This window comes from Thamnophis sirtalis, unplaced genomic scaffold, assembly GCF_051295495.1.
Source record: "Thamnophis sirtalis isolate CommonGarterSnake01/CBP01778 unplaced genomic scaffold, rThaSir2_p1.2 scaffold_4, whole genome shotgun sequence".
Lineage (NCBI taxonomy): Eukaryota > Metazoa > Chordata > Lepidosauria > Squamata > Natricidae > Thamnophis > Thamnophis sirtalis.
In genome coordinates, this window is record NW_028261384.1 from 130,817,985 (window position 1) to 130,830,524 (window position 12,540).

At 45.3% G+C, this 12,540-nt stretch overlaps 1 protein-coding gene across 1 annotated transcript in view; it reads right to left on the reverse strand.

Annotated features, from left to right (window-relative positions):
* The window catches only part of FIS1 (fission, mitochondrial 1), a 30,264-nt gene extending 20,340 nt beyond the window's left edge, over positions 1-9,924 (reverse strand). The window contains exon 1 of the mRNA XM_087714164.1: positions 9,828-9,924. Coding sequence (XP_087570290.1) covers positions 9,828-9,872 — 45 coding nt within the window. The 5' untranslated portion in view covers positions 9,873-9,924. The remainder of the gene's footprint in view (positions 1-9,827) is intronic.
* Positions 9,925-12,540: the final 2,616 nt, after the last annotated feature.

Here is a 12,540-nt window from a genome sequence, read left to right on the forward strand (position 1 = left end):
GGCTCTGCAACCCGACAAGACACAGAATTCAGAGGAGAATTAGAACAGCGGAAAAAACAATGGCTACCTACCTACCTGGCTTCCATTGAGAACCCGTACACTGCAAGAGTCCAAAAGAGGGCTGTGCAAATATCTACAGGCCCTTCGCATCCTGGACATCAATGGTTTCAACTTCTGCCCTCAAAATAACGCTATAGGGGCACTGCACACCGGAACAAACTGGACTAGTGATTCCCAATGTGGGGACCACACCCCACGGGGCCAATTTGATTTTTTTTTAAATTGATTTTTAAGGGGGGCAATTTGAACCTTGCTTAAACCAAGTTCATGTCCGTTTAGGATCCCTCCGGGGCCGTAGAGTACACTTTTTGAGTAAAGTAAGAATTATATGTCACAGGGGGGGGGCATCAGGATTTTAGACTTTTTTTTTTATTAGATAAACATGAAAAACGTTGGACATAGTGTAACATTTCTGGCATAAAGGAGCCGAGGTGGCGCAGTGGTTGGGGTGCAGTACTGCAGGCCATTTCAGCTGACTGTTATCTGCAGTTCGGCGGTTCAAGTCTCACCGGCTCAGGGTTGACTCAGCCTTCCATCCTTCCGAGGTGGGTAAAATGAGGACCCGGATTGTTAGGGGGCAATATGCTGACTCTGTAAACTGCTTAGAGAGGGCTGAAAGCCCTATGAAGCGGTATATAAGTCTAACTGCTATTGCTATTGCTATTCTCTTCCTTCCTAGTATCTATCACTCCCCACCTATGATTATAATCATGTTGCTTGTATCTTTCAATTTATATTGTTTGTATTTGTTTCCTAATATGATTTGATAGCTTATTAGTAACCTTGACTATTGCTAAGTGTGGTATCTTTTTATTCTTGATGAATGTATTTCTATTCTCCTTATGTACGCCGAGAGCGTATGCACGAAAGACAAATTCCTTGTGTGTCCAACCACACCTGGCCAATAAAGAAGTCTATTCTATTCTATTTTCGATCAAGGTCTCCTTTTAAAAGTGAAAAGCCCTCAGGCTGAGAACTTGGACTGGAGTTGAGAACAGGGTGATCTTTTAAGTGAAGAGATCACCGAGATGGCCAAAGACCAGGCAGGACATTTCCCCGCCCTGCTTGAAAAACCTGTGTTTGCTAATAAATAAATAAATAAATACCTACTCAAAATGTCCTTTGCCCTCTAAAGCATCCCTTTCATTCATGGTTTTTTTTTTAAAAAAAAAAATGGAAATGGGAACCTGTTTAAACAATCTTGTCATTGCGAACATCGTCACTTCAAGGCCTGGGAACACGAAGGGACGCCAAAATAAACCTTTGATTGTAGATTGCCTCTCGGATCAAAAGAAGCCCGTGGGACGTCCTATCGAAAAATTAGCAGTCGCCTACCTCTGGGACTACACAATGTTGCCCTTGGGAGTCCAAAAACAACAATGCCATCAAAAGGGCATTTTCTTTTAAAATAAGAGACAAAACCCCTTTTTATTAAGTTACTATGAATTCTGCTCATTCACATCCAGCAAAGTCTTTCAAGGATGAATTTACAACCACAGACCTTATCTGGCTTGGAGAGCTGCCAGGCCGATATCTTCAAAAACTTGCAAGGCTGTCCTTGGCAAGGAGTCTTGGAGAGTCACAAACCAATCAAACGAACTAATTGTCTCCTGCAAACTCCACTCCCCTTTCGCTCCTCTTTATTCCCTTTGGGAGGGGCCATTCACCGGCCACCTGTTCCTTTACTCTCAAGTTGACCTTGCTCTTTAGCTGTTCCCTTCTCCTGCCAGCTCTGCACATGCACACATCGGGAACAGGCTCCAGCTGTTCTTCTGCCCCACTGAACTCCGACGGCAGCTGATAACTGTCGGACATCCCTGGCCTAATCTCTGCCTCCAACGCAAAGCACTCGTCAGAACCTTCCCCAGACTCCAGGACTGGCTCATATTCCTCCCCAAGCTCCTCATTGTCTGAATCTGCCACCAGCTCCGCTGACCACTGACAGGTCACAACACTTAGTGCATGGATTTTATGTACACATTTCTGTGGTTTTCTTGATTTCCCATGGCTTCTTCTCAGGTTGTTTTTCAAATTCGCGGTCCAGGCCTACCTGAAGATTGAAGTTACATCTTGCACAGCAATCTAACTAGCCTATAATTGGGTTAGTGAATATAGTTCGGCTGAGCTAATTCACCATAAATATACGATGTAAATGTAATACGTAGAGCCAAAAAGAATTTAGGAGCAATTAAGCAATTAACAACCTGCAGGTGTTCTGGACAGTTGCCACAATAATGTATTAGTTTTTTTTTTTTTAATCCTGCCTTTATTACTTTAACTCAAGAGGGAAACATAGCTAATACTTCTTCCTTCTATTTTCCTAACAACTATTCTGTGAGGTGCATTGGGCTGAGGGCGTGTGAGTGGCCCAAAGTCACCCAGCCAGCTTTCGTACCTAAGGTGGGCCCAGAACTCACAATCTCCTGTTTTCTAGCCTGGTATCTTAATTACTAGACCAGGGGTTTCAAACTCAATTTCATTGAGGGCTGCATCAGGGCTGTGGTTGACCTCAGGGGACTTGGTGTGTGTGCCTAGGTGGGCATGGCCAATTGGGTGGGCATGGCCAGCTTGATGCCACTCACTGACCATGGCGACTGGGAGGGCGTGGCCAGCTTGACATCACTCCCCAACTGCTGACATGTTTCCTCTTCGAACTGGGTACCGTGTTTCCACGTGTTTCCCCGAAAATATGGCATGTCCTGAAAATAAGGCCATGCCAGATTTTTGGGGTGACCAAAAATATAAGCCCTTCCCCAAAAATAACCCCATTGGAAACCCCACCCCCCTCTGGTCTGGCAGAGCGCCACTCACCGACCCAGCGGTATCCCAAAGGCGCCAAGTCCCGGGAGCCGGGGGGGACAGGCGCTCACGCGCCTGGCGCCTTCAGGATACTACTGGGTCAGTGAATGGCACTCTGCCTGGCTGGAGGGGGGGGGGGTTGTACAAGTGGCTGTTCCTCCCCCTCGCTCACGCACTTTAGTGGGCGCGCTTTCAACATCATCGTTTTGTCGCGGCGGTTTTGTCGGCGCGCATTTGTCGGGTCACGGGGAAAATTGAGAGCATGGGTCCTCAAACTTTGGCCCATTGGCTGCCGAAGCCATTCATCCAGACCACACAGGACCACAAGGCTGCCCGACCTGCATCGCCCCGCCCACCCTTAAGCCGAGTGCTGGACTTACCTTTGCAATAGCAGTAGCAATAGCAGTTAGACTTATATACCGCTTCATAGGGCTTTCAGCCCTCTCTAAGCGGTTTACAGAGTCAGCATATCGCCCCCAACAATCCGGGTCCTCATTTTACCCACCTCGGAAGGATGGAAGGCTGAGTCAACCCTGAGCTGGTGAGATTTGAACAGCCGAACTGCAGTCAGCTGAAGTAGCCTGCAGTGCTGCATTTAACCACTACACCACCTCGGCTCTTTTGCGAGCCCCACAGGCTGGAACTGAAAGTAAGGCCAACAATTTTGGCCTACAGAGACGTTCTGGAGGGTGGGGAGGTGAAAAATGTGGTGCACAGACACCTCAGGAGGCCAAAAAACGGGCCCAGAGAGAGGGAGAGAGACTTGTTGATTGTGAGCTCCTTGGGGCTGAGAAGAATTGCTGAAAAACTGAGTTTCCTAAAGTGGACCACAGACTCCTAAACAACTGCGAAGTCATTTGTTAGGGCACGCGAGGCATTGCCCTGTCAACTCCAGCGCTCATGCTGACTTTGGCCTTCTTTTGAGGCCGTTTTTCACCCTCCGGAGCCTTCAGGAGCCTTCAGAACTGACTTCCGGTTTGCTCGTAGGGCTGTTTTTTCATGCTCCGGAGGCTTCAGGAAAGCTCCTGAAGCCTCCGGAGGGCCTCGAGGGGGCGGAGGCTGTTTCTGCCTTCCCCAGGCTCCTAGAAAGTCTCTGGAGCCTGGGAAGGGCAAAAAAAGCTCGCCGAAAGCAGGGGGGAGCGGGCACCTGCACGCTGGGGGTCACACACATAGCATAATGGATGTGGCACACCCACGCACAACCCCCCCCTGTGCTCCCCCCCTGGCTGCGCTCCCCCCTGAAAAGTCAGCCAAAAGAGCAACATGCAAACAAAAGCAACTAAAACGCCCCCAGGAGCAAAACAAATTAAAATTTAATTTGTGTGTATTGTTTAATGGGCTGCTAAATTGGCCATGGTGTCACATGACCCACCCAGCCACGCCCACTTAGTCATGCCCGCCTGGCCCATCCGCTTCCCCCCCCCCAACAGCCTGAGAGCCTGTGATTGGCCCCCTGTTTAAAAAGTTTAAGGACCCCTGATTTAGAGAAACAGAAAGTACGCAGATCATCTTAACTCCATGGAGAAAAGCTGGGATATAAATCTTACCAGTAAATGAAATACAAAATGTTTGGAAGGCACCAAGAAGCATATTCTTGAGTTTCCAGATGCAATGATTGCACCTGTCACCTTTTTTACTTAGACTGTAGTGAGATAATTAAGCTGCCAGAATCTCTTCTGAAAAGTAGCCTAACGCTAAACATTTTTGTCTATTGTATGTACCTGTGATGGAGAATCTATAGCACGCATGGCAGAGGTGGCACGCAGAGCCTCTCTGATGGCACACGAGCCTTCGCCCCAGTTCAGCTCCGCTGTGGATGCCTTCAACCGGCCAGTAAGTCTTTGAGTCTCTGCCGCGCATGCACAGGGGGTGGGGGTCTTGCGCACATGTGTGGGGGGTCGCATGCATAGCACGCATGTGTGGGGGGAGGATCCTATACTTTTCCTTTCATTAACTTAGATGTAAATACAATAGAACAGAAAACATTTTCTTCTTACTGGGTAGTTTCTAAGCACTCCCTTAGCTCTGACGAAGCTGGAGCCCCCCTCTCTCCCCTGGTCAAAACCTTTCATCACCGTTTTGGTGGGCATGGCTTGGTGAGTGGGTCATGTGACTAAGTGTGCGTGAGTGACGTTGGCCACACCCACTCAGTTACATGCCCCCATCTAGCCACACCCACCGGTAGTAAAAAAAATTGAAACCCACCCCTGGTGGCGTTGCTAGCTGTTCTTGTGGTTTTCGGTGCATGCATGCTAGAATAGAATAACAAAGTTGGAAGGGACCTTGGAGGTCTTCTAGTCCAACCCCCTGCCTAGGCAGGAAACACAATACCATTTCAGACAAATGGCTATGCAACATCTTCTTAAAGACTTCCAGTGTTGGGGCATTCACAACTTCTGGAGGCAAGCTGTTCCACTGATTAATTGTTCTAACTGACAGGAAATTTCTCCTTAGTTCTAAGTTGCTTCTCTCCTTGATTAGTTTCCACCCATTGCTTCTTGTCCTACCCTCAGGTGCCGTGGAGAATAGCTTGACTCCCTTTTCTTTGTGGCAACCCCTGAGATACTGGAAGACTGCTATCATGTCTCCCCTGGTCCTTCTTTTCATTAAACTAGATGTTTAATGTGATTAAGAAGAAATCCCGAACCTCACAGGAAGAAATCCAGGTGACTTTCAAATGTCTTCTGGGCACTATGAAATGACATTACTTTTGACCCCTAATAGTGACACACGTATTTATTATTTTCATTTGGTTGCTAATGAACTCAGGAGAGACCTATGGCGCTTCAATTTATTTTGCAAGGTTCAATTTGTAAACACCCATGCGTGCACACAGGCACACAGCACAACATGTACAAGTTGAGCTGTGCATGGCTGCAGGCAGGCCCGCTGCTTGCGTAGCCCGGTTCCCCTCTTCCCCCCGCTAGCCCAGCCAGGCCGCCAAGCAACAAAGATTGGGCGCCACTGCAATAAGGTACATATTCTCAGGCAGTGTTGGTGAACTTTTTCTGCACCAAGTGCCAAAATGGGAGCACCCGTGTGTGAGGGTGTGGGAGAAAACCAGAAGAACAATGCTGTCTGCTCTCCGGGTTTCTGGTGTGAATGCACGTGCCGGAACCCGGAAGAGCAATGGGCAACAGCTGGCGTGCCCAGAGAGATGGCTCCGCGTGCCACTTCTGGCACACAGGTCATTGGTTCGCCATCACAATTGACTAGTTGCCCCAGTCCTGTCAATGAGGAAAAATCCAACAATAAATTGGCAGTTTGGCCCTAACTCCTTTGCAACAGGTAGGAAGGAGATGGCAGCCATGCAGAAGTTTCACTCATATAATTAAGCAGTTAGCAACTTCTTGAGAAAAAAAAGCAAGTATAAAAAGAAAATATGTGTATAAATGTCTAGCAGGGATGATTGAAGGAACCAAACACGGCTCGGAAATACTTTTTTCAATTGCACCATGCTGAAATTCAAGAGCCAAGAGAATTTGGACATCATTTTTTTGCACCATACCTGCCACGTATACATTATGGTGTAATCTCAACCATTAGAGGGATGTGTTTAGTTTTAATGATGTGGGGATATAAAGTTGTTAGAAAGTAGACTTGCTACAAAAATCATATAGGTATCTATTTACAGTTGTTAGTTTTTCACTAATTCATTTCTAACTTCATCCAAAGGGATATTTTATTTGCTCCTTTATCATTTGATTATTTAATAAGGTAAAATGCACTGTGTCCCCATTTCTTTTTTCCGATGTATCAATTTATTTGGCTCTTTTCTCTTTTGATCTGGTTGTTTTATCTTTATCATCATTAATTTTTAAATATCTTACATAAAGCTTTTATTTAGAGATGAGAAATAATAATAATAATAAACAGGCATTTAAAGATCAGTGTAACTATCCCAGCACAGTATTTCTAGCCTAGCCTCAGCGTGACAATTTTGAGGCAAAAGGAAGAATCCTTTGTCCATCTCCACTTGCTTAAAATGCATTTTTTTTCTTTTTCTACCCTGTTTCCCTGAAAAATAAGACCTCCCCGGATAATAATCCCAATCGAGCTTTTGAGCGCATGCGCTAAAATAAGCCCTCCCAGAAAATATTGCGGCACAGCAACAGCCATGAGGTGACCACGCTCGCCACCTCCTGCACCTCAAAAATAATAAGACCTCCCCAAAAATAAGGCAAGGTGCTTATTTCGGGGGTCAAAAGAAAATAAGACCCTGACATATTTTCGGGGGAATACGGTAGTTCCAGGCCGGCGGGGGGGGGGGGGGAAGCAGGTTTGATCATGGAAATGTAAGTCACTGACCTTTGCTGAAGAGGTTGCTAGTTCAGTAGTCCTTGCGTTATGACCACAATTGAGCCCAACATTTATGTTCCTAAGTGAAACGCTTGTTAAGTGAGTTCTGCCCCATTTTACGACTTTTCTTGCCACGGTTGTTAAGTGAACCGTTGCATTTAGTAGGTTAGTAACATGGTCGTTAAGTGAATCTGGCTTCCCCATTGATTTTGCTTCTCAAAAGGTAACAAAAAGTGACCCCCTGGAACACTGCAACTGTCATAAATATGAACCCATTGCCAAGCGCCTGAATTTTGATCATATGACCATGGGGATGCTGGAAAGGTCGTAAGTGTGAGAAATGGTCGTAAGTGTGAAAAAAGGTCACAAGTTTACTTTTTTCAGTGCTGTTGTCATTTTGAATGGTCACTAAATAAACTGTTGTAAGTTGAGGACCGTCTGTATTTTGTATGTTTGCCGCCTTGAGTTGTTTACAGAGAAATAAAGGTGGGATTAAAACCCAATAAATAAATAAATGGAATAAATTAATATGCTTAAGAGTATTAATATTAAATAAATTAATATGCTTAAGAGTCTATTCTGTCCTTCCTACAAGTTGTAAAGGATTTAGGGCCAGCCCCTCAATTCACATCAGATTTCTTCTCACTTATCGCACCCGTACAGCAAGAATATATTAAAATAAAATATATTAATATAATTAGGATATATCCCATGCTTTCTTGCACAGCAAACACAAATGGTACCCAGTGGGAAATACAGGTAGTCCTCGACCTACGACCACAATTGAGCTCAAAACTTTTATTGCTAAGCGAGACAGTTGTGAATTTTGGTCCATTTTATGACCTTTCTTCCCATGGTTGTTAATCACTATTAAATTACTAACACAGTTGTTAAGCGAATCTTGCTTTTCCATTGACTTTGCTTGCCAAAAGGTCACAAAAAGTGTTCGCATGGCCTCAGTAACACCGCAAGTGTCATTAAATATGAGTCAGTTGCCAAGCACCTGGATTTTGATCATGGGAACACGGGGACGCTGCAGTGGTCGTTAAGTGTGGAAAATGGTGGTGCCACTTTTTGCTCTGCTGTCTTAACTTTGAACTGTCACTAAATGACCTGTTGTAAGATGAGGCCTACTTGTAAATCAAAATGGAAGGAAGAGGAGGAGGAGGAGAAAGAGGAGGAGGAGAGGAAGAAAAAGAAGAAGAAGAAGAAGAAGAAAAAGAAGAAGAAGAAGAAGAAGAAGAAGGGAGGAGGAGGAGAGGAAGAAGAAAAAGAAGAGGAGGAGGAGGAGGAATTCAACAGAAAGGAATAAAGGACATTTGCAAGCCTTATAAGGTTAGGCAAAGAGATACCCATGAGGACATCTAGTCGAGTCTAATGACGAACCGAGCAAGATAGCCCTGCTGGAACTTTTGAAAATAATACCTTTTAAACATTTATATTTTATTGTGCTTTATTAATGTAGAAGAAACGCTAACATATATTTCTAGCCCATTTACATCACATCCTTGTTCCAATTCTGCCCTCAAAACGACGCTATAGGGCACTGCACCCCAGAACACCTAGACACAAGGACAGTTCCCCCCCCTCCCCCGAATGCCATCACTCTGCTAAGCAACTAATTCCCACAGCACGGTCAAAGTATTACTAATATTGTATTACTATTATTCTTCTCAGCCTTCCTAGTACCTATCTCTTCCCACTTATGACTATAACCATGTTGCTTGTATCCTTACAATTTATATTGTTTCTATTTGTTTCCTAGTACAATTTGATAGCTTTTTAATAACCTTAACTATCACTGTGGTATCTTTTTATTCGATGAATGTATTTTATTTTCCTTATGTACATTGTGAGCAAAGAAAAATTCCTTGTGTGTCCAATCACACTTGGCCAATAAAGAATTCTATTCTATATTCTATATTCCCATTCCCCATTCCATTCCATTCTTCTATCCTATCCTATTCCATTCCCATTCCATCCATTCTATTCTTCTATCCTATCCCTATCCCATTCCATCCATTCTATTCTTCTATCCTGTCCTATTCCTATCCCAATCCATTCCATTCCCAATCCATTCTCAATCCTATTCTATTCTCCTATCCTATCCCTATCCCATTCCCATCCCATTCTATTCTTCTACCCTATCCTATCTTATTCCTATCCCATTCCCATTCCATCTCACTCTATTCTCCTATCCTATCCTATTCCTATCCCATTCCCATCTCATCCCATTCTATTCTTCTATTCTATTCTATCCTATTCCTATCCCATTCCCAACTCATCCCATTCTAGTCTTCTATCCTATCCTATTCCTATCCCATCCCATCTCATCCCATTCTATTCTTCTATCCTATCCTATTCTTATCCCTATCCCATTCCCAACTCCATTCCATTTTATTCTTTTATACTATCCTATGCTATCCCAATTCCCCTTCCCATTCCCAATCCCATCCCATCCCATTCTATTTATGATATATGTTAAATAAATAGCCCTGCTGGATCCCAAGCCCAGAATTTCCCCCGGGAGGGAGTGGCTGGAAAGGGACACCTAACATTCCACCCCCCACTCCCCTCGTTTTCTATCTTAGCAACCAAAGGTAGAACGCTCCTGAACTCGGAGACTTCCCTCGGCCACGCTGGTTCAGGACCAGGCAGGGGTCACTCACTTTTAGGTCCTCCGACGCCACCACTTCGCTCAGGACCGACTCCATCACGCCCAAACCCGGAAGCGGCCGCGAGACGGAAGCGGAAACCCTCCCTAGAGTCTCTCCAACCCCTCATCTCTATGGTAAGCCTTTCGCGCCGCCTATTCGAGCCTCCAGGGTTTTCCAGCCACGCGTGCCTATAGCGACGCGGCCGACTTCGGTGGGAAAAGCCGGAAGTTGGTTGAGAGACGGCTTTCTTGCTGCTATGGCAACGCCAGTGCCAACCGCCTAATGACTAAGGCAGCCTCCCTTACGCTAGGACTTCAGCTCCCATCAGCCTCTGCGGCTCGGACAGTGTCTATTAAGTATAATCTTTATTGTCATTGTACTTAAATACAACGAAATTGGTTATTGCGAACTTCATGGGAGAAATAAAGTGGTCCCTGGCTCCCGCTGTTTGGGGAATGGGCCAAAGGGGAGCGCAAGGCAGCCTGGCTAGATGGAAGGACATATTATGGGATGGGACAGATAGAGACCGGATTTCCCGCAAAGGTTTAAGCCGCAGATTAGGGAATAAACCATCGTAGGTTGAGATTGTGTAATGTGCTAAGGCAAAGGTTCTCAACCTTGGCTACCTGAAGAGGTGTGGTGGACCTCAGTCAGCCATGCTGGGAGGGGAATTCTGGGAGTTGAAGTCCACGCTTCTCCAAATCACCAAGGTGGAGAAACACTGTAATAAGCCATGAATCATGGTTTACAAAGCATGGTGGCTGTGGAATTCTGGGAGTTTTAAGTCCACACCTCTTCAAGTGACCACAGTTGAGAAACACTGTAGTAAGCCATGAATCATGGTTTACAAAGCATGCCGGCTGTGGTAAGTGGCTACGGTTGAGAAACACTAGTAAGCAAGGAATCGTGGTTTACAAAGCATGGTGGCTGTGGAATTCTGGGAGTTGAAGTCCACGCCTCTTCAAGTGACCACAGTTGAGAAACACTGTAGTAAGCCATGAATCATGGTTTACAAAGCATGCCGGCTGTGGAATTCTTTAAGTGGCTACGGTTGAGAAACAGTAGTAAGCCATGAATCATGATTTACAAAGCATGGTAGCTGTGGAATTCTGGGAGTTGAAGTCCATGCCTTTTCAAGTGGCCACAGTTGAGAAACACAGTAGTAAGCCATGAATCATGGTTTACAAAGCATGCCGGCTGTGGAATTCTGGGAGTTGAAGTCCACGCCTCTTCAAGTGGCTACAGTTGAGAAACACTGTAATAAGTCATGAATCATGGTTTACAAAGCATGCCGGCTGTGGAATTCTGGGAGTTGAAGTCTATGCTTCTTTAAGTGGCTACGGTTGAGAAACACTAGTAAGCCAGGAATCATGGTTTACAAAGCATGGTAGCTGTGGAATTCTGGGAGTTGAAGTCCACGCCTCTTCAAGTGGCTACGGTTGAGAAACACTGTAGTAAGTCATGAATCATGGTTTCCAAAGCTTGCCGGCTGTGGAATTCTGGGAGTTAAAGTCCATGCCTCTACAAGTGGCTACGGTTGAGAAACCCTAGTAAGCAAGGAATTGTGGTTTACAAAGCATGGTAGCTGTGGAATTCTGGGAGTTGAAGTCTACAATTCTTTAAGTGGCCACGGTTGAGAAACACTCTAGTAAGCCATGAATCATGGTTTACAAAGCATACCGGCTGAGGAATTCTGGGAGTTGAAGTCCACGCTTCTCCAAGTGGCCATGGTTGAGAAACACTGTAGTAAGCCTTGAATCATGGTTTCCAAAGCTTGCCGGCTGTGGAATTCTGGGAGTTAAAGTCCAGGCCTCTACAAGTGGCTATGGTTGAGAAACACTGTAGTAAGTCATGAATCATGGTTTACAAAGCATGCCGGCTGTGGAATTCTGGGAGTTGAAGTCTATGCTTCTTTAAGTGGCTACGGTTGAGAAACACCAGTAAGCCAGGAATCATGGTTTACAAAGCATGGTAGCTGTGGAATTCTGGGAGTTGAAGTCCACGCCTCTTCAAGTGGCTACAGTTGAGAAACACTGTAGTAAGTCATGAATCATGGTTTCCAAAGCTTGCCAGCTGTGGAATTCTGGGAGTTAAAGTCCACGCCTCTACAAGTGGCTACGGTTGAGAAACACTAGTAAGCAAGGAATCGTGGTTTACAAAGCATGGTAGCTGTGGAATTCTGGAAGTTGAAGTCTACAATTCTTTAAGTGGCCACGGTTGAGAAACACTCTAGTAAGCCATGAATCATGGTTTACAAAGCATGCCGGCTGTGGAATTCTGGGAGTTGAAGTCCATGCTTCTCCAAGTGGCCATGGTTGAGAAACACTCTAGTAAGCCATGAATCATGGTTTCCAAAGCTTGCCGGCTGTGGAATTCTGGGAGTTAAAGTCCAGGCCTCTACAAGTGGCTATGGTTGAGAAACACTGTAGTAAGTCATGAATCATGGTTTACAAAGCATGCCGACTGTGGAATTCTGGGAGTTGAAGTCTATGCCTCTACAAGTGGCTATGGTTGAGAAACACTGTAGTAAGTCATGAATCATGTTTTACAAAGCATGCCAGCTGTGGAATTCTGGGAGTTGAAGTCCACGCTTCTTAAAGTGACCAAGGTGGAGAAACACTGTAGTAAGCCATGAATCATGGTTTACAAAGCATGCCAGCTATGGAATTCTTGGAGTCAAAGTCCACATCTCTTAAAAGATGCTGAGGTTCAGGAGCACTGCGTT